The 22609-nt window shown below is 49.8% G+C and overlaps 1 protein-coding gene across 2 annotated transcripts in view; it reads right to left on the minus strand.

Annotated features, from left to right (window-relative positions):
- The window catches only part of ADAP1 (ArfGAP with dual PH domains 1), a 76332-nt gene that overhangs the window by 43219 nt on the left and 10504 nt on the right, over nucleotides 1-22609 (minus strand). Inside the window, exons 1-3 of one of the 2 annotated variants that reach the window (XM_075165250.1) lie at nucleotides 19218-19566; nucleotides 8402-8532; nucleotides 6729-6820 (exon numbers count right to left, since the gene is read on the minus strand). In XM_075165250.1, the coding sequence (XP_075021351.1) occupies nucleotides 6729-6820; nucleotides 8402-8532; nucleotides 19218-19302 (308 nt within the window). In that variant the 5' untranslated portion in view covers nucleotides 19303-19566. Of the gene's footprint in view, nucleotides 1-6728; nucleotides 6821-8401; nucleotides 8533-19217; nucleotides 19567-22609 lie in introns of those variants that run through there. The other variant, XM_075165249.1, reaches the window with a different exon arrangement.

Genomic DNA, 22609 nt, shown 5'->3' on the forward strand with positions numbered 1-22609 from the left:
CCGTTTATTGTTACCCAAGGCCCTCAGGCTGGGCTGGCTGTCCTAGGACGCACTACAGTGCACACAGCACAGATGCTGCAGGGCTGCTATGGCTTTTTGGAGACGTACAACAGTCAAGAAGCCCCAGCCAGAGGTGAAAGTGGCCCAAAAGATATCAAACACCACCTGCTACCACCCTCTGATTGCAGCCTTGTGAGCCACCATCCATTCCAACAAAGACAAAAGAAATGAATGTCATCCAGGAACGCCATTTCCAAACCCCAAATTTGTAGCTTCTGGAATTTGTCAGAGGTTTTTCCAGCAAAAAACAATCTGCTTTCCACAGGCAGCTCTGTGGACGCAGCTACGCCAAGTTTCTGTCAAATGACTGTTTTAATGAAATTTTAAGTCCGAGTTCCGATTTTTGCTCAGTCTGCAAGGAGAGCCACTGCAGTGCAGACTAAAAGCCTGACTAGCTTCACACCCTGCCTCCACATCTTTTCCGATCTGGTAAGCCCACACTGTGAGGACTTGCTTTTAAATGGCTTTGTGGAGGCATGAGGCTGATGGGGGGCTTCTTCTAGGTGCTCTGTGCCTCACCCCGGCTTGCAGAGCCCTGGGAGCGATGTGCCATCCACCCCCCCAAGACCAGTGGCCAACAGCAAGCTTCTGGAAGAGAGCGAAAAAACAGGGGTTTTGGCTATAAAGGCATAAAAATCTTGCATTATGGATTTGAAGAAGTTAAAGCTGAATTCGAGTATGCAAAATCATAACACGCTCAATTAAAATGCTAACCAGTTCCTTTTTTGTTTGGTTGTTTTACATGCACGGTCCAGTTCACCACAACGCTATTTTTCAGAATGGTTAAACACAGATTAAAAACATGTAGGAAACAGCCTGTGTCGGTACTATCTTAACCTTGTAGCAATTTCCTTTGGAAATTAAAGGAATTGATATGAATTAACAGGCTTATGAGCTACCAACGAAGAGAAAATGAATGACAAGTAGAGAAGACCCCGCGGCTGGTTGGGACTGAAGGAGCGGGCAGATCTCAGGCACTCGGCTGACGGCAGAGCGATGCTCAGGCAGAGACCTCCCGAGGCCGAGTGCCCAATTTGAGCCAGCACAGGAGGCTCCACCACTTGGGAACTGATAAGCAGCCGCGCCGAGGGGCCACGCTGCAGCACCTCGAGCTTTGCACCCAAGACACCAGGCACTTTTGAAAGCCATAGATGTAAAATCTGAAGACCCTTATTAACAAGTAGGAGCCTGAGCAAAACACTCAACTTTACCCCTCTGGACATAAAGAAGCTTATCTGTAAGGCACCAGCAAAAGGAGGTGACAGAGGAAGAGGAGATCAGGTGAGAAGTTTGCATCCTTGACCATTGTTATGCCCCGTGCATGGGAGGGGAGGGGGCCAGACTGACCTTCAGACACCAGACTGAGGTGGTGGGCTCAGTAGCTCCTCTATCAAATGGACCAAACTTTAAATGATAAGTAAGAAAAAAAAAATCCAGGGATTTAGTAGGCAATTTTCTCTCCACACATTTTAATACGATGAGCCACTTCTGCTAATAACTGTTCTTCTTCGGATGACTATATAGATGACTCCTCAAGATGTGAGCCTCACTGGGATACAACCTCTCTCTGACTGATGTCTCATTTCATTCCAGATAAGACAACCACCCAGTACAACTCCTGCCATTTCATTCTGCCCCATTTTTCCTACCCAGGTACTCAAATGTACTGGCAGTCAGTATATTTAAGTGTTCTGCACAAGGAGCAGATGTAGCTCCCACTTATCCAAGCACGGAGAGAGGAGCGGAGCAATGCTCTGCAGCTCATATGCAGTTCCGCAGAACGACACTCTGTGTTCCCAAACCAAGCAAAAAGGCAACAGAAAATGACGGTAAGTATTGGGCAGGGACACGGATGTACTTCCAGTAGTGCAAAAGCCCAGTAAGACCTTGTCTCCATCTCCTTCTATCAATTTTCAGCCAAGCATACAGCTGAACAAAGCCTTTTTCCTTTGCTTTTACTCAAAAGCGATGCTACGCTTGTAGCTCACTGGTGACTCAAAACTCAAGCACGTGCTTGCAGTGTATCTGCCCCAGAAAAGGCTGTTTTACAGCTCTCAGTTTGCGGCCGTGGTGTACAAAGCTGGGCCGTGACCCTCGTGACCATCCAAAGAGGGTTTTTGCGGTTTAAGTTCCTCACCCACAGCACTTTGGGCCAACGCTGCGGTGGTGTAGGAACATCCCAGAGTCTGGGATTCATTTCAGCCTCAGGGACTCCCCAGTGGTACAGAAGTTGGCTGCTCTGCTCGCTGCTCCTGACGCATGGGCCAAGTTGCTGGCAGACAGATGAGAGGAGAGAACAGAAGGGGATTTTGTTTTTTTTTTTGGTTGGGTGGGTTTTTTTGCCTATGCACAGCTGGTGAATTTTCCCTGGGCAATTCCAGAGCACCCCTCCAACTTCTCTAACCTTTGCCAAGTGTCTGACAGAGCCAGAAAGCCACAACGGGGTTTCTGGAGGATGCAGGAGCCAGATGCAGCAGGCAAACACCACGTATTTCCCAAGGAGTCAAACACAACATCGTAGGCAAGAAGAAAAAAGAACAAGCTGGTGCCGCAGCACTTCTTCCCTCTTGCTCTGAACTTTGCAATTCTTCAAGCAACCAAAATAGAGGGATTCCAGAAGCAGAATTATAAAATGAAGAAGCTTCAAATGAACAAACAGCCTGTCCTTATTACGGCTCGTACGTTAGCATCCTGCCGCGCCGAGTGCGAGGGCAGCTCCCACAAAGCCTGCCCAGCCAGCCAGCACGGGCTGTCGTAGTTACAAGCATCAAATGCTCTCGATGCTGCAGAACGTGGGCTGGCACACAACGGCACGGTGCCAGCGCTGGATGGAGGTGTCATCCATCGCGATGCTACCCAGGGCTGCCAGCTGAGAACAACTCATGCTATTGCAGTGACTGGACTGCAGCGAGGCGGGGAGAAAGCTAAATATATACCCCTTTAAAAAGCAGCACTCCCCTGCTCTTGTTTAGCATGTAGCTGTTGAGAGGCACGGAGAGCTTCTAACTAGAAAAAGAAAAATACACCCTGGCACACCATCAAAACACTCCCAACATGCAGCGTACCCAGAGCTGCTTACACTGCAGCAGTCTCGGGAGGAGATCTCTTACTGAGGAGGTCGCATGCATCCCAATGCGCCCTCCTGCTATTGCAGAGACCCAGCAGCACCAGTCCGGAGAACACCTACATGAGCTCCAGGCTCAGTTCAGAAATCAGGGCATCCAGGCTGAAAATTGTCCCAGCGCAAAATAGGCACAAGTTGGGAGCACAAAGGGGGCAGAAATTGGTCTTCCAGCCGCTTGCAGGAAGACTGGCCTTGCCTCACCCTCCCAATCAAGAAAGAAACAAATAAATAACCAAAAAGAAACAAAAACAACAAAAAAAAACCCTGAACCCTCCTGCTCCTGTTTCTCACAGGTTATAAGCCCGGCAACGTGCCTCTCCGTTGGGCATCGGGAAGAGCGGCCGCCCCAGCGCCGCCGGCCCAGCGCCAGCACGGTCCCTCTGCGCTGGCAGACAGCTTTGACAGGGCTGCGGCTGGAGCTCCGCCACCGCTCGGGAAAGCTCCCCGGAGTGCAACTGCACCGCAGGATGGAGGAAGAAAAAATATCGTAGCGGCAAAGCCTGAGCTGCGTTATCAAAGGAAGCCAAACCAACCGAGCGCAGAACCAGCCACAGACATTTCTGCCAGCCCGACAGCAGAAGGAATGAAAATGCTTGTGGTCTCTAAGCTGTCTGAGCCGCAGGGCGAGCTTTTGCTATCTCTCAGCCTGACCTGTGCAAAGAGAGTTGGGTGGGATTTGCACCCAGATCTCAGGACCTGCCCCACTTCCAGCCGGGCTCCCCAGCACGAGCTCTGCACCCCCTCGGGCAGGGATGGGATCTGGAAAAGAACCAGGACTCTGCTCCTGAACCACTTGAATATCAAATAGACCCCTGCCCTGTAAGGACAAAACAACAGCTAAGGCTGGAGTGCAACATCTAATTGAATTTAATGAGACTTAAGAGTAAAGAAAAATTAAAATCCCCTAGAATTGTGTTTCTCCTACCAATGACAACTAGGTGAAAAATCTTGCTTCTCCATCCTTAACATCACATACATGCAAGTCTCAAAACCAGCGACTGGGATTTTGGAGCTCGGCAATACAAATGTGGTACTGGATCCCCTCAGGACCACGACAGCTCACGAGAGCCGTCTGCTCACCGAGGACGGCATCCACCTCCCGGCTGCTGGCAGAGCCAGCAACTTCTCCTGCCACCTGGGTAGCACGGAGAGCTTGGGGTGCCCTTCTTCTTCCTTGTGTTAAAGAGACGCTAAGGAGAAGGCAAAGGAAATCGGCATGAATAACGCTCTGCCAAAAGACTTTTTGTTTCAACCCAACTCTGTGGAGAAGCAAGAGAGAAATTATCGGTGGTCTTCCTTTTGTAGATTTACCATCTGAGGAAGTGCGACCTACTTACACAGCAAGATGCAAGAAGCAGTTGATGCACCGGGATGAGAAGGATGCTAGAGCCATCTGCAAGGGGCACTGCAGACCCCACGGGGATGTTGGGACATGCATCATAAAACTCTGGCCATCAAATCCTTCAGTAAGAGGATGCATCTGTCCTTGGGCTGCCAGCTCTGCTGGTCAGGGGAGAAAGAGGCAGGATTTTGTGCATGGAGATGGATGGGTCAATGTCACACCAGAGCCTGCAGGGAAGTAAGAAGCCTCGCCTGTGTTAGGTGAACAGCAATCCTGTTGTCTGGGTGGGGACAGGCAGGAGCAGGCAGGTTTTGTCCTTGACTGTCACAAGGCAAGTCCCCTCCACCTCCTCCAGGTTTGAGACATCATTTTTCCATGAGTCCTTACTAAATCATAGCCCTGACTTTTCAGATCCTCATCCAGACAAGCACTGCTGAGTCCCCAGGAAACCCCACGTGAAGCATCCTCCCCACCTTCCCTAAGGCAGGACCCAGGGGTGATGCTTGAAGGCCAGTTCGAGGTAGGAGGAGAACCTGAAAGGTCCTAAACTCCCAACACGGTCAAACATATAAAGGTTTTTCTCTCTCTCTGCCTTGGGAGAGACAGGGTTAAAAACAAACAGTCACCTTGCTGAAGCTGTTTTTCTGAAACGAAGAAAAAAAAATAAACAACGGCAGTGCCACGTTCAGCTGAATTTGCACCATCTCCTCCCCTGGACCTGCGGGATCGCTCCGGCTGGGAGCGCCTTCCCGGCGGCTTCTCCTTGGGCTCCCTCCCGCAAAGGCAGAGGTGTTCCAGCAACAGGAAAGGTAAGAGGCTGGGGCATTTTTTCCTTGAGAAAAATAATCCTAGCAAGATAATCACAAGGCACGGAGTGTGCCCCTCCGCAACACACGCTGGCTTTGCCAGTCCTCAAATCATTTCTGTACTTGTAGGAAGCTGCTGCCAGAAGCCATTTTAGATCAAAACCAAGGTCTGGGAACACCACATAAATGAATGGGGTTTTTTTATTGTCAGGCCAGGCAGTGCTGCTCACACCTGGGCCTTCCCAGATCTAGCATTTGAGCATCGTCAAATAGTGGGTAACAGATGCATCACCAAGATATTTCACAGGTCTTTTGTCTTTACTATAAAAGGCTTTTTGCATGATGTAGGAAGACAGTAACTCTTCCTAACAGCTATTACAAGAAGATTAAAAATATAGATAAAGTCACCTCGAGGACCAGCATAGGTATTCATGAACCCTTTGGCCCACCTTCAGAATTATTTCAGATTTGGGGAACACAGCAGAGCCCTCCTACTCACAGGCTAGTATCTCACGCAGGGAGCCCCACGAACCCTTCCAGTACTTCTGTTTTGGGCACCTCTTACAGTGCTTGAACGCATCATTCGGCTGCTCAGAGCCTCGCGCGGTTCTCACTCCACCGCCGCCCCCTTCAACTACTGACACCCCGTCAAAGCAGCGATGCCAGGAGGGATCTCGGGGACCAGTACTCACCAGTTTGCTAATATTAAAGTACTGGCTCTGGAAATTACGCCCTTCAGACCCTCTGTGAAGGCTGGTTTTACAAAGACACAAAACCCGCTGGGTACTCTGGACCCTAAAAACGAATTTCAGTTCGTCTTGCTCCCTGGATGGTACCGCACGTTCTGGCTGCTCAGCCCTCCTGGGCTACAAAGTCTGCCCCAGCTTATTAGGAAGGTTTACTCTATGCTGGATGGGAGACAGTATCTTTTCACTCATCTCCACAGAGGATATTACTTGTCACTTAGGCAGAAAAAGAAAATCCACCAGTATTTTTGTATTACCAAAACCCAGTATTTTTGTATTACGAGTAACCTAGCACCTCATAGAGCAGATAGGCAAGTTCTGCTTTGATGCAGAAGGACTCTCTGAAAAAGCAGAGGAAATCAATGCGCAGAAATTGGCATTTTTGTAGCTTTAGAAACTTGGAAGAGTCTAGGGAACAAGCTATTGACTTCCCTGCATCATCTCAACTGTACTTATTAAATAAGATCCCACACGTAGTATAAACTCTACCATATGCGTGGAGAAGAACAAAGATTTTCAGAGCCTTTTGTAAATGAAACCTCCTTTGCGGCAAAAAAAAAAAAAAAGTATCATGCTGAAACTAAAATATTACAGAGGCTGCAGCTGCACAAACAAATAAATGGTGTTTACCAGCAAAGGTATTTACTTACTGACAGTCAAGAAACGTTGGCTTGTAATAAAACGGTGGCATTTTAGACTCATATTTTGCTTTTGCTACATTGTTTCCATTTGAGGCCATAAACTGTGAAAAGAAGAGAAAAAACAGAAATAATTAAAAAATGTTAACGGTATTTTCCCTTGTCCTCTTTCATTTCCAGAGAGCAATAAAATGATTGGGATGGGGCCTCTGTTCACGTACTGAGATTTCCCCAGTACTGTGCACAGAAGGGATGCTGTAAAGGCTGTGCCTGCAAACAGGGCTCAGAAATTAATATTGATTATTATTGCCAGGGCTCCCCCCAGCTTAATACGACGCTGGGGACAGGTCTGTGTCCCAGTCACACGTGCACGATCCCCACTGGTCCCCACGGGAGCAGAAGGCAGCACACGGTGGCATTTCCCACTCACAGGCATGGGAAGGCTCCCAGGGAATCCAGCACAGAAATTAGGCAACCAGAGGGCAAAACCCGACACTAACTGTAAGTTAATGTGTTAGGGCTCCAGCAAGGTAATAGTCTCCGACAATACACCCTTTGCTTTGGATCATATCACTTGTTCCGAAAGGATAATTTTGTTTTTGCAAAGCCATGCCAGCAGCCTCAGAAAGGAGTTTGAAGTATTCAAAACAAATGAAAAAATAAATAAATAATTTTTTAAATTCTATCTATCTGCCCTGACAGCCCCCCTTTCCTTCCGATCTCTTATAAAAATGGCTAGTTGAGAACACTGCAAACAAAACCACATATTTCCCTGTTCATAAATTTTATTTAATGAAAATCACTTTATAAGTGTAAAAACCCCATCCTTTTCCAGGCAGCGATGCTAAATATGTTTTGTCTTGTATCAAACACCAAGCATACAAGCATAACAAGCAGCTAAGCTTTTTTTTTTTTTTGCCCCTAAGATTTTTTTTTTCTTCATTATTTTCAAGTTTTTGAGCTTCTGGAGTTTACATATTCAATCTATTCTCAAAAAAAAAAAAATCAGGGAAGGGAAAATCCATGCAACACAAAGGCTTATTTTCCTCATAAAACACATGACTCCATAAGCTGTGGCTTTCAGAAAAACCTCAAATCTACAACACACAAGATAAAGATCAAATGGTAGTGTTCTTCATGCCTTTAAAGACACCAATAGTCAAAGCATATAGGTTTCCTGGGTCGGCTTGCCTTTAGCAACATCACCCAAACCTAAGCAGCTGTGTCGCATAAATAGAGAGAATTTATACTGTGGGTGAATTTATATGTGCGGGTTCAGTTCTTCAAGATGTGAATTTAAGAGTCTTCAACGCTAAGTGGAACAAAGCCAGAAACAGCCAAGCTGGGCAGGGGTGGTAGACTGGAGGTCTAGCCTACCGTCTAGTCTAGGCTAGAGATAACGTGAGAAACAGAAGGCAATTCATTTAAAATTAGTCATTTCTACACGCTCTATTTAATTGATATTTTTATAGGTGTGGGGGAAACCCTCACAACTTCTTCATGAAATGGCTATTCCATTTTTCCATCAGCATCATGGACCTCATTCCCACATTCAGGAATTATCTAGACATGCTTTCTGAGATCACGGTTGTTGTGGCATCTTTAGAACGGACTCTGTTTTACAGCTTTGCTGGTAAATCCAGTGACCCAAATTGACTGGCACTTCAAATCTCAGATGCACGTACCTCCACTTGAGCATCATCCCAGTCATCCAGACGGACCGACTTCACTTTGCTGACCTGGGGAATATTGCGATGGATTCCTGAACAATTCAAGCAGATGAAGATCCCTAGGCTGTGGGATGCCCAGTCCGGGTCTGAAAGCAAGAAGGAGAGAGAGAGAATTGCACTTGACTGGTCTATCGGATTCAGCGCCCGAGGAAGGAGAGATGGGGCAGGACAGGGCATCGCAGGGGAGTTCGGAGCCACCAGGTCAGAGTTCCCTGATTTTAAAGGCATCAAATAAATATACAAGCAAAATAGAGATATGTGCTAGTTTATATTGATAGTAATACAAATTACACTAACAATGAACAGATTTGCAATCTCAAGTGCAGCTATTATTCACAAAAACCCAATATAGAGACAACTGCATATGCCCGAGACCTCCACAACTCACTAACTCACTCCATGCTCACCCCAAGAGAAGAGGTGAATGTCCACCTTTCATCAGCAAATCCCACCCAACGAGTGCCGCACAGAACAGAAATTGCACAATTAAAACAAACAGCTCAGGGAAATTGCTATGCTGCTCCCTTGCCTTGCTATTTTTTATTTTATTTTATTGTTTTTTCTTTTTTTTTTTTCTTTTTACTGTGGGAGTGCTCCACAGAGAGACTTTCCTCCCACAGCTACGGCTGCCCAGCAGCACAGCCCTCCGTGCCAGGAGGTTTCCAGCCCTTGCCTTAATGGAAAAACGCTGCCAGTGGCAGCTCTGTACTTTCTCTGCACAAAACCACGCGCTGTTTACAGCCCCGCTGACGTCTCACACAAAGCACTTTCAGCACAAGTCCTTCGCCTCCAAATTCCTCCTCGGGAGAGGCATTGCCCGAAGCACGGGGAGACAGAGGAACCGGAGGAGGGCAGGGGCCGGGGACAGGACACATCCACCAGTGTCCCTGGCGCTGCCTCGCCAATAAAGCCGATACAGGGATCTTTGTTTGAACTCCGACTAGCAAATGTCAGCGCCTGCTATTCCAGCTGCGCCCCAGCAGAAAGAGCTTCCTTGCAAGTCACCAAGTCAGCCACTAAACCCCCCACCTCCCCCCGACAGAGGTCCCCTCAGCCCATCCTCCCCCAAACCCGCACCGGTGGGAGCCCCCGGCCGCCCCACCGCATCGGGCTGTCAAGGGGTAAGGGCAGGTCTTCCCTTCTTGCAAACTGTCGTAATTTGTTTATTCCCCCACAGTAATTACACTAAACACTCGCTCCTCACAGCGCAGCAATTATTTATAAAAAGCAAGGGAACGTGCTTTCCCCTCCATATACATATTTAATGTCTGGCTATGTCAGTGCAGCGGGAGCAGGCTGGCGCGGGGCAACGCAGCCCCTCTGCACGGGGTACGGAGGTCTCCTGTCACCCCCTGCCCACGGGGACGGCCACCAACCTCCCCCAGCACACCCTAGGGAAGACAAATTCCATTCCCCAGAGGTGGCTGTGTACAGATATAAACCCAAGAGCTAAATGAGCAGCCTCATCGGATGCGGCTGGGTGCCCACCCAGAGCCGGGAGCAAATTCCCAAGCTGTTACAAGTCCCATCAGCCGCAGCTCCCTTGGCACAGGGCTGGGACCAGCAGCCACAAATAAAGGTGTTTTTTTCCTGTTTCACGTGGTCTCCCGTCCTCATGCGAGAGCCCGATGACTACAGCTCAGGCAAATATAAAACCAGTCAAGTCGGTCTAAGCGCACCACAGCAGCAACCAAGCGCTGCCCACGTCCAGCCATGCCAGCGAGGACATGGGGTGCTCTGCCCCACCGGCCCCGACCCCCGCACCCTTGCCCCGCTCCTCCCACCAGGACCGGGTGGCTCGGTTCACACCACACCCGAGGTCAGGCACCCCCACTTATTCCGATCGCAAAGATTGCTGCCAGTTATCGGGTTATAGGTTGGCAACAAGAATCAAGAGTTTTCCACGCTCATGCACGTTTCCATGCTTTAACTTCTCGTGTTGTCCTCTTCCATCTCCAAACACGTGGCTGTAATCAATGTCTGGGACTTGCCAAACTTGCCAAACCACAAAAATAGTCCAAGGTGCAGCACTGCTGCCCCGTGGTAGCCCAGGACCATGGGACCAAACGATGCGAGCCAGGCAAGGTGAAAGCATCAGGGTCTCTTGTTGAAAAATATCCATGCAGAGGATCAGGCACGAGGAAGGGCGAGAGGGTCCAGAGGACGGGGTGGCCACAGAGCATTGGCAGTGGGGAGGAAGAGGAAGCCATGGCAGCGAAGTTTGGAGTCGGGAGCTAACGTGGCCACCGGCTCCCTGTGCTCAGCGCAGCCGCTCCACGATAACCGTGCTTCAAGCCTTCCCAGTGTAAAGAGACCTGATCAAAGTGCCCGACTCGGGGAAATGGGTGTCAAAGTCTGCGTTGGCCTCCACAGGCTTTATCAGGAGCCCCAACGCTTTTATGTTAACAGATTTATCTTGGGCACGCAGGTGGATTTCTTCATATTGTCTGCAACTTCCTAGACTCAGGTTTCCAAAGTCCTCTCAAAGAAGTAACCCCTCCGCTGCCTGCACTGCTGTGTGCAACAGGACCAGGAGACATCAAACCTTCCTCCAGCCAGGGATGAGGACACATTTGGGTGGAGGAACATCCTGCAAGAAGATCCTCAGGCTCAGACAGAGGAGACTCCAGCTCCAGTGGACGCTGAGCCAACTCATACCCAAGCCATCTCTTCTTGACGTGGGTAAACAGCACCTCAAGCAACGGGTTTCAATCACAACTGGGGCTTTACAGCATTCTCCTCACACCAACAGTATTCTCTTCAGACCAGACTCTTAAACATGCTTCCCCCCTGCTCCACACTATGTCAAGCCACTTCTAATTAAGAAAGCAAAAGTTGGACTGTATATCATAGAATCATATATACAGGGTCACACATGCATGGTTTCCAGAAGATAACAGTACTTCAGAGAAGTAGACAGAGATGACAGGGTCAGTGGTGACCCAAGCCTTGGAAGGGATGCTCTCAGCTCATTCAATAAAACCACATCTGCTAGCTATCTCCTCCTGGTCACCTTCCTTTCGGTGTTTCCTCTCTTGCTAGACCCAAGCTCCATGTCCATCCAACACCAACAGCATCCCACACAGCAAACTTCGAGGAGCCCCACGACAGAGCTCCACATTTCACTTGACTCACCAGACCCGATGCCAGCAGTTCGCATTGCTGCCGTATATTAATAGCAACTTCCTCTTCATTGCTCTTCTGGTTTTAAAAATACATCTCTCTTAAATTCAAAATCATGCGGCAAGGGTGGATGCAAGAGTTGTAGATGCTCAGCTGGTTGTGTGCTGCTTTCCTGTGACAGCCACAGCCCAGAATACACAAATTTGGCAATTGTTTTTAGTGCCAAAGGGAACAGCAGGCAGGAGGAAAGTTCAAAGGCCTCAGGCGCCGAGTTAGCGCCATCCAAAAAATTGCCAAGTAGCGAAATCCCCCAGAACCAACTGATCTACCAGGGGAAGGCACTCTGAAATGTCACCGTTACAGTAATTTATTAGAGATGTCTCATGGCTCTTGATCTCCTGCCTGAAGACATCCGACTGAGAAAGGAAGCCAGCCCGGGACTTTCCCAGACTTCACTTGAAAGCCAAAAGGAATTTCTAAGCATCGTCTGAGGGTTACGGACCCACGCGAGCCCCCAGGCTGGCACAACGCTGTGACCCCCCCGCGTCACCGGACAGGAAGGAGGAGGGTGGAGGATTCCCTGACTCCATCTTCTGGAGGGCTCTGCCAACGCCGCTTCCCCTTCTCACCCACTGCCTGCACTTGTGACGTTTTCGAAGAAACCTAGCTCTGAGACCGCTACGCCCACACATCTTCTGCAGGAACCGGTGACAGATCCCCAGGCAGACGGCTGCCGGCCGGGGCGAGCACCCACTTCTGCAGGGATGCTTTTCCAAAGTCCTTTTGTAAGGTTTGGGGCTGTCGGTGGCTACGGTGCTCCCCAAGCACATCACAGTCCCTCTCTCTTCATTTCTGCTCTCCAGCACAAACAATGTGAAAAATTCTCCGCTCGGGAACATGGCAGATAATGCCAGCAATCTCCGACCTCCACGTAATCACAGACTCCAACCCTTCAAATGACTGCGCCGTTGCTTCAAGATAAGACAACATCTTATCAAGCACAAGAATAAATTCACATAAGCATCTTCATACGAGACAAGTGAGTTTTGGGGCAGCACCATTAGTTTAGTGAACCAGTGTCCCCAGGCTGTGCGGCTGGCAAGCTGAGGTCTCCATAGCTAGGGAAGTCCACCTTGCTGCTAGACACCTGAACAGCTGGAACACATTCTCCATGCTGGACATTACGGGAGAGTTCAGTAATTTCATTTAAGCCATTTTATCCGGGCAGGGCCCAAAAGAGTGCACCGAAATGGCAATATATCATAATCTGGACCTTTTGGGTACTGCCCAAAAAGGATGATTTTTTTTCTAAGCCTCGAGAGTTTTAAGCAAACAGCAGTGAAGCCTAATGAAAACTCTCCAGCATGCGTAAGTTCCACACAAATTACTTTATTCCATTATTTCAAGCCAAAAGGAATAAAGACTAACAAGGAGCAAGGGGAATATTAAACCAAATACGCTGTTGTATGTACAGAAAGTCTCTTATTCTGCATCATCATTGCTCCAGAACAACCGATGCCAGCACTAGAAGGCTTTCACTGCCCAATGTGGTAGAGATTTCTGGTCACTTATAAACAGATTATAATGACTTTCAAAATAAAAACTTGATTGCAACTTCATTTTAAAAGGTAAATAAACAAAGCTAAACTAAACTCAGGAGAAGGGCATTGGGGTAGTATTGTCCCATCTTGTTCATATGAAAGGGAAGGCACAGCCAGAGATTAAAGAAGCATCCAAAGCAAAACTAAAACACTTGGGCAACACAGCTAAATTCAGAAATTAACTTCCCCACACAGCCCCTTTTGCCACCACAAGCCCCAAGAAAACCCAGCACAAAGAACAATGACCTCTGCAGCTTAAACCCAGCGTTACTGACCATAAGAATAGCCCATGGAGGGAAAAACGAAGGCTGGACCCAGAAAAATAATAAACAAGAAGAACCAACATAAGACATCGGACAATTTATACAAACCAAAAGGAGAGTAGAGAAGATTGGAAGTGGGACGGCAGTGAATTTTTTTTTTTAAATAAATAATCAATATTTCCTGTATCCAGAATATAAACATAGGGTTCCAGTTTGAAAACCCCTAGTGCCATCAGCCCAAGTAAAACCATGTGAAGCAGAGCAATAGCAGGCTCAAAGTAGCCACGAGACAAGAGCAAGAACTCAAGAGTCCCAAAACTTACTGGGAAGCCCCCGCTCTACCTTTTGCCCTAAACCACAGTTACCGCTATATACAGCGCAGTATATTGCTGACCACAACAAATATCTGCGAGGACGTGGCCAATGCACAGCAATACCCCGTTAACACATCCTCCAGCACACAAACGATGGCCTGACCCTTAATTAGCTGCCTGGCTGCATCCCCCCTACACCAGCTGGGTGGGAGCCAGTGTTTTGTTGGGATGGAGATTCAACAGATTTTTCTGATCTCTCTCCCCTGTTTGAGGTGATAAAGACTCATCAGAGGCGGGAGGAGGACCTCTCCAGGTAGGCAAAACCTTTTTTAGCCTGTACTAGACAGGTAACTCCCGCCCTAGGAGACGGGCTGCAATCATGGGGATTTTAGTGCAATCAACACAAGCAAAAAGCCTTTTCTGCTTGCTGCTCAGCTGCTGCTGAGTTCCTAAATGCCCCAGCCAAGGAGAACCTCGTGTGCAGCACTGGAGTTCCGTTGCTATTTACTTTGGGGAAAGATTAAGAGGTTAATAAACAGACCCTGGTCATGCATTTTAAAATTAACAATAAAAGACATTAAAACTGACGCCAAACAGCCTCCCACCAACACTCCTCTCTAAGTAGGAAAATTTTTCAGTGAAGGCACTAAACTTGCCAAGGTCTTTTTATTCAGCTGGCAGGTCTCAGCAGCCCCCGCTGCTTGCTGCCTGCAGCCCACGGCTGTGCTGCAACCCAGGCACCAGGACCGGACAGAAAACACCGTCGCATTAAACCTCCCTTGTTTCAAAAAGTCCTTTTCCCTGCAGAAAGTGGCATCCAGTTAAACACAACTGCTATGGGATTTTTTTTTTTTTCCCCCCCTTCTTACCCCTCCACTCTGCTTATGCCCAGAGAGAAGGGCTGGCAAATTCCCGGGGAAAAAAAAAAACAACAATATTTAAGTGAGAGGACAATGGAGGTGCGGGAACAAGTTTCCACTTTTAGCATGAAAATGAAAAGCCCGTTTCACGCCATTAGAGCGGCGAAGCTCTGGAACAGCTTTCCAGTAGGAGGTAGTGGGGGCAAGAGAGAGAGCTAGCTGCGAGGCAGAGCCCCGTCGCTCCACGGAGGGGATGGGGAGATGTCGCTGCGGATGACAGCACGAGGCAGGACCCGGTGACTCAGTCGTCTTCCCAATCTGTGTTTTTAGGACCAGCGGTTGCACAGGGGAAGGAGAGGGTTGAGATGAAATCCTTTCAGTGCCCTCCTTAATCCTGAGCAAATCAAGCAATCCCCAGCACTCGGGTGTTCCCCTCTAATCACCACCCTCACTTCATGAAATCAAGGGAATGGAAAAGCTTCACCTGCTTTAGAAATAAGAAGATGCTGGGCCTGCAGGAAAGGTGTTTACAACCACCTCAGCCGCACGCCACCCACCCTCAGGCTTTTATATATACTGTTACACCAAAATACCAAATCTGCTCGGCTTTGCAGCACAAAGCTCCGATACCAGACTCCCCTCCATCGCGCACCTTCTGCTCCTCCTCCATCCCGCATCACCTCTGAGCCTGGGGCACAGAGGCCGATGTTACCCAATGTGTCCCAGTAATCCATCCCAAATAAGAAAGAGGAAAACAATAAAAACAAGCCACATAAACTGCCGCTGGAGGGTTTAAACCGCAGGATCACTTTGATGGGATTTCCACGTCTGTCTTCAGAGCCTTACTCTCCTCCTACAATGTAAAATGATTCTCGCTCCATGGAAGCACAAGCCTAAGTCATAGAAAAATGGAGTAAAGAGAGAAATACTCGAGGTCTTGTTATGCCCTGAGATAACCATCCGTCTCATGATGTGAGGAAAGATTGCCTGAGACAAAGAATCATTTAGGGGGGAAAAAAAAAAAAAAGGCTGAACTGCCACATTAGTCTTGAAGAAAAAAAGATTATTCTAATACATTGAGAGCCATTACACACCAGCAATTCGGCGAGATTGCTCAGCTTGCATTTAAGACTGCATTTACCGTGCTGTCTTCGCTGTGAAAACACATCTTTAACCCACCAAAACAAACACACTGCAAACCTAGGACCCTGGCTCCAGCACAGAAGTGTGTAATGACCGGGGACCTGATGCCCCAGATCACGACTTTATGACAGTGGCTCCTACCCCACAATGCAGTCTCAAAGGTGTTGCAAATGCAATCTCATTATTCGTTACAGACAGATGACACTTTTGCAACTGAAACGTTTTTTATTCAAAACAACCTTTCATTGAAAATTAAGGTTTTGTAAAGATACAATTAATAAAAACCTAACCAGAAGCTTTAAAAAAAAAAACAACAAAACTTACAAGTGAAAAATGTAGCCTCTCAGGTTTTTTTTCGCTCTGATTTTCAGTTTCCACTTCAGCATCCTTTCTGCATTCCCAGCTGTCGTGGCCAGGGCCACCATAAGCCTGTTCTCCCTACCTGAGACATGCCCTGAAAATCTGGGAGGATTTTTTGGAGGCTCTGCTTTTACATGAGAGATTTTTCTGCCAGACATACTCACCGGTCCTGGGAAGACACAGATCTGACCTTCCTAAGCATCACATTCAATGCCATGTTCCACCCAGCTGGAGGTGCACAAACCAGTGGAACACACATCTTGAATATAGCAGCCTGGCTTGTAGGACTTGGCCACTTAAATAATCCTCAATCACGATTAAGTGGCAAATTCTGGCCCAGACCCAGGCAATCAGCAGGTTTTGCCTAGATCTCCCCAAGGAGATGCGACGACCCTGCAAGGGGCGAAGTTCCTTACGCAGCCCAGAGGAAGAGCACTGCCTCCCCCGATGCTCCCCTGTCCACCCTGGGATTTGATTTTTTGCATGGTCACAGCTTAGCCACAACGATGCCAAGCTGCGAGCTCTTTCACATCAGGCACCTAAGCTTTTGTTACACGAGCATATAATACCTGGGACAAGCTGTTACCCAGGGCTATGGCTACCGAGCCTCACCCAAATGCCAAAAGAGTAACAAAAGAAAACAACCTTTTTTGACAGCAGGGAAGAAGAAAAACCAAAACTTTCCCTGACTGGCTGATTTCTGAAGCAAATATTTCTAAGAGCGAAAGAAAACACAGCGAGCTTCCAAATACACAAATTAAAGTGACTAATAGAGATTTTTCTCCTGTTATATTTTTGACCCATCCTATTCTTTGTTATCAGTATTCCTCAGCTAAATGGCTACCTCTTATCCTGGATCCTGTATTAACTGGGGATTTCAGGGAAAAGAACACACCCACCTGAGAAGCAGTAATAATAAATCAGGGATCTTGACCTTTTGCTTACCCCCAGCTGTACCAGATCAGCAGTATGACGATACACACATGTGGGAAAGCACAAGTACGCCCTGCTTTCCTCATCGTCTCTTCATTCCCCACCCTCACTCTTCTTTCATTTGCACTTTATTTTCTCTGCTTTGGTACTTTTCCTGCGTCTAGCTGTCCACCCAGATCCAGCTATCACCTTTCTCTTTCTGTGCATCCCATTTCTCAGCAAAGAACACACTTGCACCCCATTCTGGAGGCTCTCTGGACACCTATCCCACATTATCTCATACCCAGAAAGACCTGGCCTGTCACACCTGCCCAGGATGAGTAACAGAATTCAGCCTGAATATTTTATATATTATCTACAGACACAAGTTATATATCTTGACTTATGTTAAGGAGCCCAGGGTATCTCAAGTTTATTGTCACTCCCAGGCAGATGAGCACATTACAGCACCATGAGTAGCTCTCGTTTGCCGAAGAAACTGAAGCAAAGTGATCACTAAAGAAATTGGGTTGATGAACAGAGATCCAGTCCCAGGGAAGTAATGCTGTGACAGTTCAGAAGGGAGGCTGAGTGGTGTTAATATAGCACATCTTGTGCAACAAAAGACACTGGCCCAAATTCTCCTCTCCGTGTTTCAGATTCACTAAGACATCTCTGCATGCAAATGTCACCAAAAGCAAAATACTGTTTTGTTGTTTTACAAGCCCATTTGGAGCCTTTAACAACAACCCTCTCTCCCTGACATGAGCTATTTTACTGAACTACAGCTTCATCTCCATCCTGCTGATGCTGAGAAACTTCCCATTTTGCAGAGGGGCTTTATATTACACGCTGAGCAAGGGAGAATTACCCCATTGATCTGAATGGCCCAGGCTTGTAAAGTCTTCTCCAGGAAGGAATAATTTAGACAAGACACCTATTCGGTGAGCCCAAGCTGTGCTCAGCAAGGGACCTAAAAGGTGGGTTGGTACAGTTACACAGCAACGACAGCCAGCAGATGGGTGGGAGCAGGCGGAGCAGCGCTGCGCTGCAAAGCAGTTCACACTATGCAGAAAGTTCTTTGTCCTTTCCAGCCAGGTACTGGGGGACACAACCCATCTGAAAGTGAACTGCAGTGTCCCGAGATGTAGATTAGGGACATAAAACCGTTGGAAATGGTATGAGCTGGATGGTGGTATCCAATAGGTCCTGAAACCCTAAATAAATCAATAGCCGGAAAAATAAGGTTCAGTTGAAGTGCTGGGTTTTCTTTAACCTATAGAATGACAGAGGCTGAAGAGGACATCCTTTCGCTACACCTCTTCAGAGCCATCCTGCCCAAGCTAATACAAATTTAGGTGTTTCTATATGGTGATTTTTTTTTTTAAATGAAAGTTACTTGCTATGCAATTTTCTAAGATTCTTCTCAAAGGCAGGTCCCATCACACCACACAGACCCTCCTCAGCAAGAGCAAAGGCTTTCCCACGCTCACAGACCGACCACAACAATTCACCAGCCAAAGGGCGAGGAAGATGCCCCTAGCTCAGATTTTCTTCCCTCCGCGCACAAAGACGACCACGGACATGTCAGCCCCGTCCTCTGCACGGCGTTAGGCAGCGCGCAAGGCAGGCACCCACCGACGGCACGCTGGTCAAAGGTTGGTGGGCAGGATGCCCACGGCAATGCCTCTGGTTCTCCCCATCTGTTTGCTCACTGATAGGGCAGGAGCAGCCACAAAAGCCAGCCTGTTCGCGAGGGGACAGGGAGGACAAGCCGCCTCCGGCAGCACAGGGCACCCCCCTCCCCGGGCAGAGCCCCCAGCCGCCCGCTCGCTGCCGGGTGAACGACAGCCGGGCTGCACTGCAGACCGCGGGGACCTGCCGGGGATGACATCAGCGCTGCCACGGCCGGGCGAGGAGCCGGGCCGGGAGGGGGGTACCTCGGCCGGGGCTGGTCCGCGGGTACCGCAGCAGCGCATCCCCATCCCTCCACCCTGCCCCGGAGCATCCCCGCTGCATCCCCCCGGGGCTGGGGAGGGGGAGGGGGAGGTCGGGCATCCCCTCGGCAGGGCGCAACCCCCGCCGTTCCCGGAGAGGGCAGAGCCCCCACACCGTGCCGTGCCGTGCCGTGCCGTGCCGTGCCGTGCCGGCAGGTGCGGCCGCCGCCCGCACCCCCCGCCTCGCCCTGCCCTTACCCGGGGCGGCGCAGTCGGCGCACGCCGCGTTGCCCGGCCGCTGGAGCAGCTCCACCAGCGCCTTCCTGCTCCTCTCCTTCGCCATGGGGGCGGCGGGCGGGCAGGCGGTGCGGGGCTCCGCTCGGCTCCGCCGCGGCTAAGCGAGCTTCATGGCGCGGGGCGGGGGGCGCTGGCGAGGCGGGCGGCGCGCCCGGGCTGCTCCATGCGGCCCCGCTCGCCCCGCGCAAGGTGAACGCCTCCGGCGGGCCGCGCCGCCGGCGGGAGGGGACGCGCCGGGGCGGTTTCTGCCCTGGACGCCTCCTCGCCCTGCCGCTGCTGCTGCCGCTGCCGGAGCTGGAGCCGGAGCCGCCCGGGCACGGCGCCGGTTCCGCCTTCTGCCGGGCCCGGGGGGCTGGCGGCTCCCTGCGCCGCTCGCCCGCGACCTCCAGCGGCCGCTCGTCGCCGGGGAGCCCCGTCCCCGTGGGGGGTCCCCGACCATCAGGGCATCCCATCCCCCCCGGGTGTCCCCAGCGCCCTAGGTGTCCCCACCCCCAGGGCGCTCCCATCCCCGAGCGGTCCCTTCCCCGGTTTAATTTGCGGTACCGTGCCGCGCCCTGGCCTCGCTGCCCAGTGAGGGGATGCTACGCGGTGGGAGCTGGCGTGGCAGTGGGGAGGGTGGGGGCCGGGGGTCTTTGCCTCGAGGAGGTTGCGGCTCGCATCACCCCGGCCCTCGCCGGACAGGGCCTCACCACTCGAGCACCTTGGCGGGTTCATGAGCAGTGCTTTTGGGGCGCCTCTTTAAGGTTAGCGTCTTTTGGGGGTACTCGTAAACATTTAACTGGTACCCACCCACACTCCTTCACCACTGTCCTTCCAAGCACACATCACCACCGCCTTCCATGTCTGCATCTTGGCAGGACTGTCCTTAAGCGTCTTCCCACACTTTCCACACCCTTCCACAGTGCCAAGGGATTATCAGGGGAGAAGACACCTCTGGGGCAGGGTCACGGCTTCCCGTGTCATCTCATGGCCATATTGTTGGGGCTGAGGGCTGCGGCCACTCGTGCATGTCATGTCACCTACAGGGCAAGGCTCCCGTCCTTGTTTTTCCAGGGCTAGAGGATGACTCAGGGGGGTGATGTGGGAAGCCTTTGGCCAAGGAGGGGTTCAGAGCTGTGCCTTGTAGGCTGCTGCCCTAATCCCTGCTGAAACCTTCCTCTCAAGTGTGGGTCACAGGCATCTGTGACGCTGCTATGGCCTATTTGTTGTTCATACAGCTCTGCTTACAGGAACGTTTTTGGTTTTGCAAAGCAAGTCCCCCATTCAAACCGTCCATCCCTGCTTCAAAGCAGAGCACCCTCCTGCAAAGCTCAGCTCACGCCGTTCATGCTCCCCACAAGGTTCAGGGCGTGCATGAGCGTCTGCAGGAGGGTGCCAGTAGCTCCTGGAAAACTTCCACAACAAATCACCATCTTGGTCCTGCAAACGTACATGGATGTGAGCAGGTTCCAGGGAACACTTTGTGGGAGAAAATAGCATACACCCTTAAATACGGGCAGAATCATGGCCTGGTACATTTACAATGCCCTCCTTGCCTGGAATACATTTTCCTAAATGACCTTTGCATTACAGACAAGCGACTGTAACCAAGTTGATTTTTGACTGTTTTAAACTGATGTCGGACTGATCCTTGCTGATTCTACGCAGCGTTATGCATCGTGCTGGGGTTTGCTGGTTTTACACATGTAGGCTGATGATGTCTGGAAACTCATTCCCACGCTAACCAAAGGCGTAATCCCACACGCGGGCCTTTTGTGGAGAAGTTGAGCTGCTGCATCCAGACCCTCGCCACCTTCAACCTCCAAGTCACTTATACTAACCTGGAGCTGAGCACTGACTTCCAACATCCACTGAGTAAAACCAGCTCCAGCACAGTATCTTAGCCCTAATCCTCCACACCCATGCTATATTCAAGCTTGTCGGTGTAAATGCTTACAGGATCAGAGCTTTACCTAAGCCCAGGTTAGGTTAGGTTTTCATTTGCACTCTGGCTTTTCCAGAATATGCACTTACTGAATTCTTTATGCGACAGCCAGGGTGCTGCACATCATCATGAACTTACCGAGGGCAGGGGCTGGGAGGAGGGAGGGGGATTGGTTTTAAAGTCTCTGTTTAGCTTTCCATTAAGACTTATTGATTCTCTTAAATTTTTGTTCTCCGGGTTGCTAGGCAATCCCTCTCTCTCCTCCGCGTGCTGGAAGCCAGGGCTGCAGACAGAAATTTATATCCTGTAATAAAATCAAATATCACAGAGCCTGTTGTCAATGATGAGAGGGGAGCGTTTCGTAAAGGACAGGCGGAGCAGGAGAACAGGGCCAGCAAGGGTCGATCACCAGCGCTCCTCAGCGTTTAAGTCCCACCGCAATTACTCCAGACTTCACATTGGGAAACAAACAGCCCACGTGGGTGGAGGGGACGTGGAGAGAGAAGGAGAAAAGTTGGAACTAAATGATCCAGAATTGCAGATAAACTTTTGTTCAGTGGAAAATCAAAGGCTTGATTCAGTCTCACGTATACAAGGGTATCTCCATAGATTTACTCCTGGTTTATCCAAGGTTAAGAGGTTGGGTATTGCTCCAGTGTTGGTCAGCACAGTGTTGATCCAGAGCAGGCAGTGAGGCTCTCCTGATGGACATTGGCTTTTAAGGATTGTGATTCCTGGTGTAGAGCAGGGACAGCACCAGAGTTTACCATCCCGCATGGGGTAAAGGGTGAAGGTTACCCCGGCAGGGCTGGCGGAGGCTCCCGGGAGGCTGACGGGCATCGCTGCTCAGGCTTGTCCACATCAGACTGCTCCCTCCTGCCTGCGGGACCCGACACCTCATCTGAACTTTTCCCCACATTTTACCTGTGGGTTCGACCTGTCGGGGAACACTTCATGAATTTGCTCCTACTTCTCTCAAAGTCTCTGGCCAAACTCTCTGGAGACCGGTTGTCACTGTCAATACATCACCCTCACTCAGGTGCTTTCTGTCTCTCCACTGCTAAGTGACTTGTTAAGTCTGATATAAATGTATATGTATATAAATACATATTTATGTGTAAAATGTGTTTGTAAACATGCATGCTTTTAACTCAGTCTTTTCTAAATTGCAAGGTTGTTGCCTTAGAAACGGACGTTATTAACGCGATCTCCCGAGGTGTTAAGCACAGTGGCAGCAAGGGCAGCCTCTGGAAATGCCAGACACTGAGGTCAGGGCAAAGGATGCTCAGAAATTCCTGGAAACCTTTTCATCATCTTTGGGGTGACACCCTGAAAACGCACAGACGTAACTATACCTTCTCCTTGCCCTTCCATATTAGCTCCTTTCACCCCGAGACTGCCTCATTTTGTTAGGAAAGAGCTGTTTACA

Source organism: Calonectris borealis, chromosome 16 (genome assembly GCF_964195595.1).
Source record: "Calonectris borealis chromosome 16, bCalBor7.hap1.2, whole genome shotgun sequence".
In the NCBI taxonomy this organism is placed as follows: Eukaryota; Metazoa; Chordata; class Aves; order Procellariiformes; family Procellariidae; genus Calonectris; species Calonectris borealis.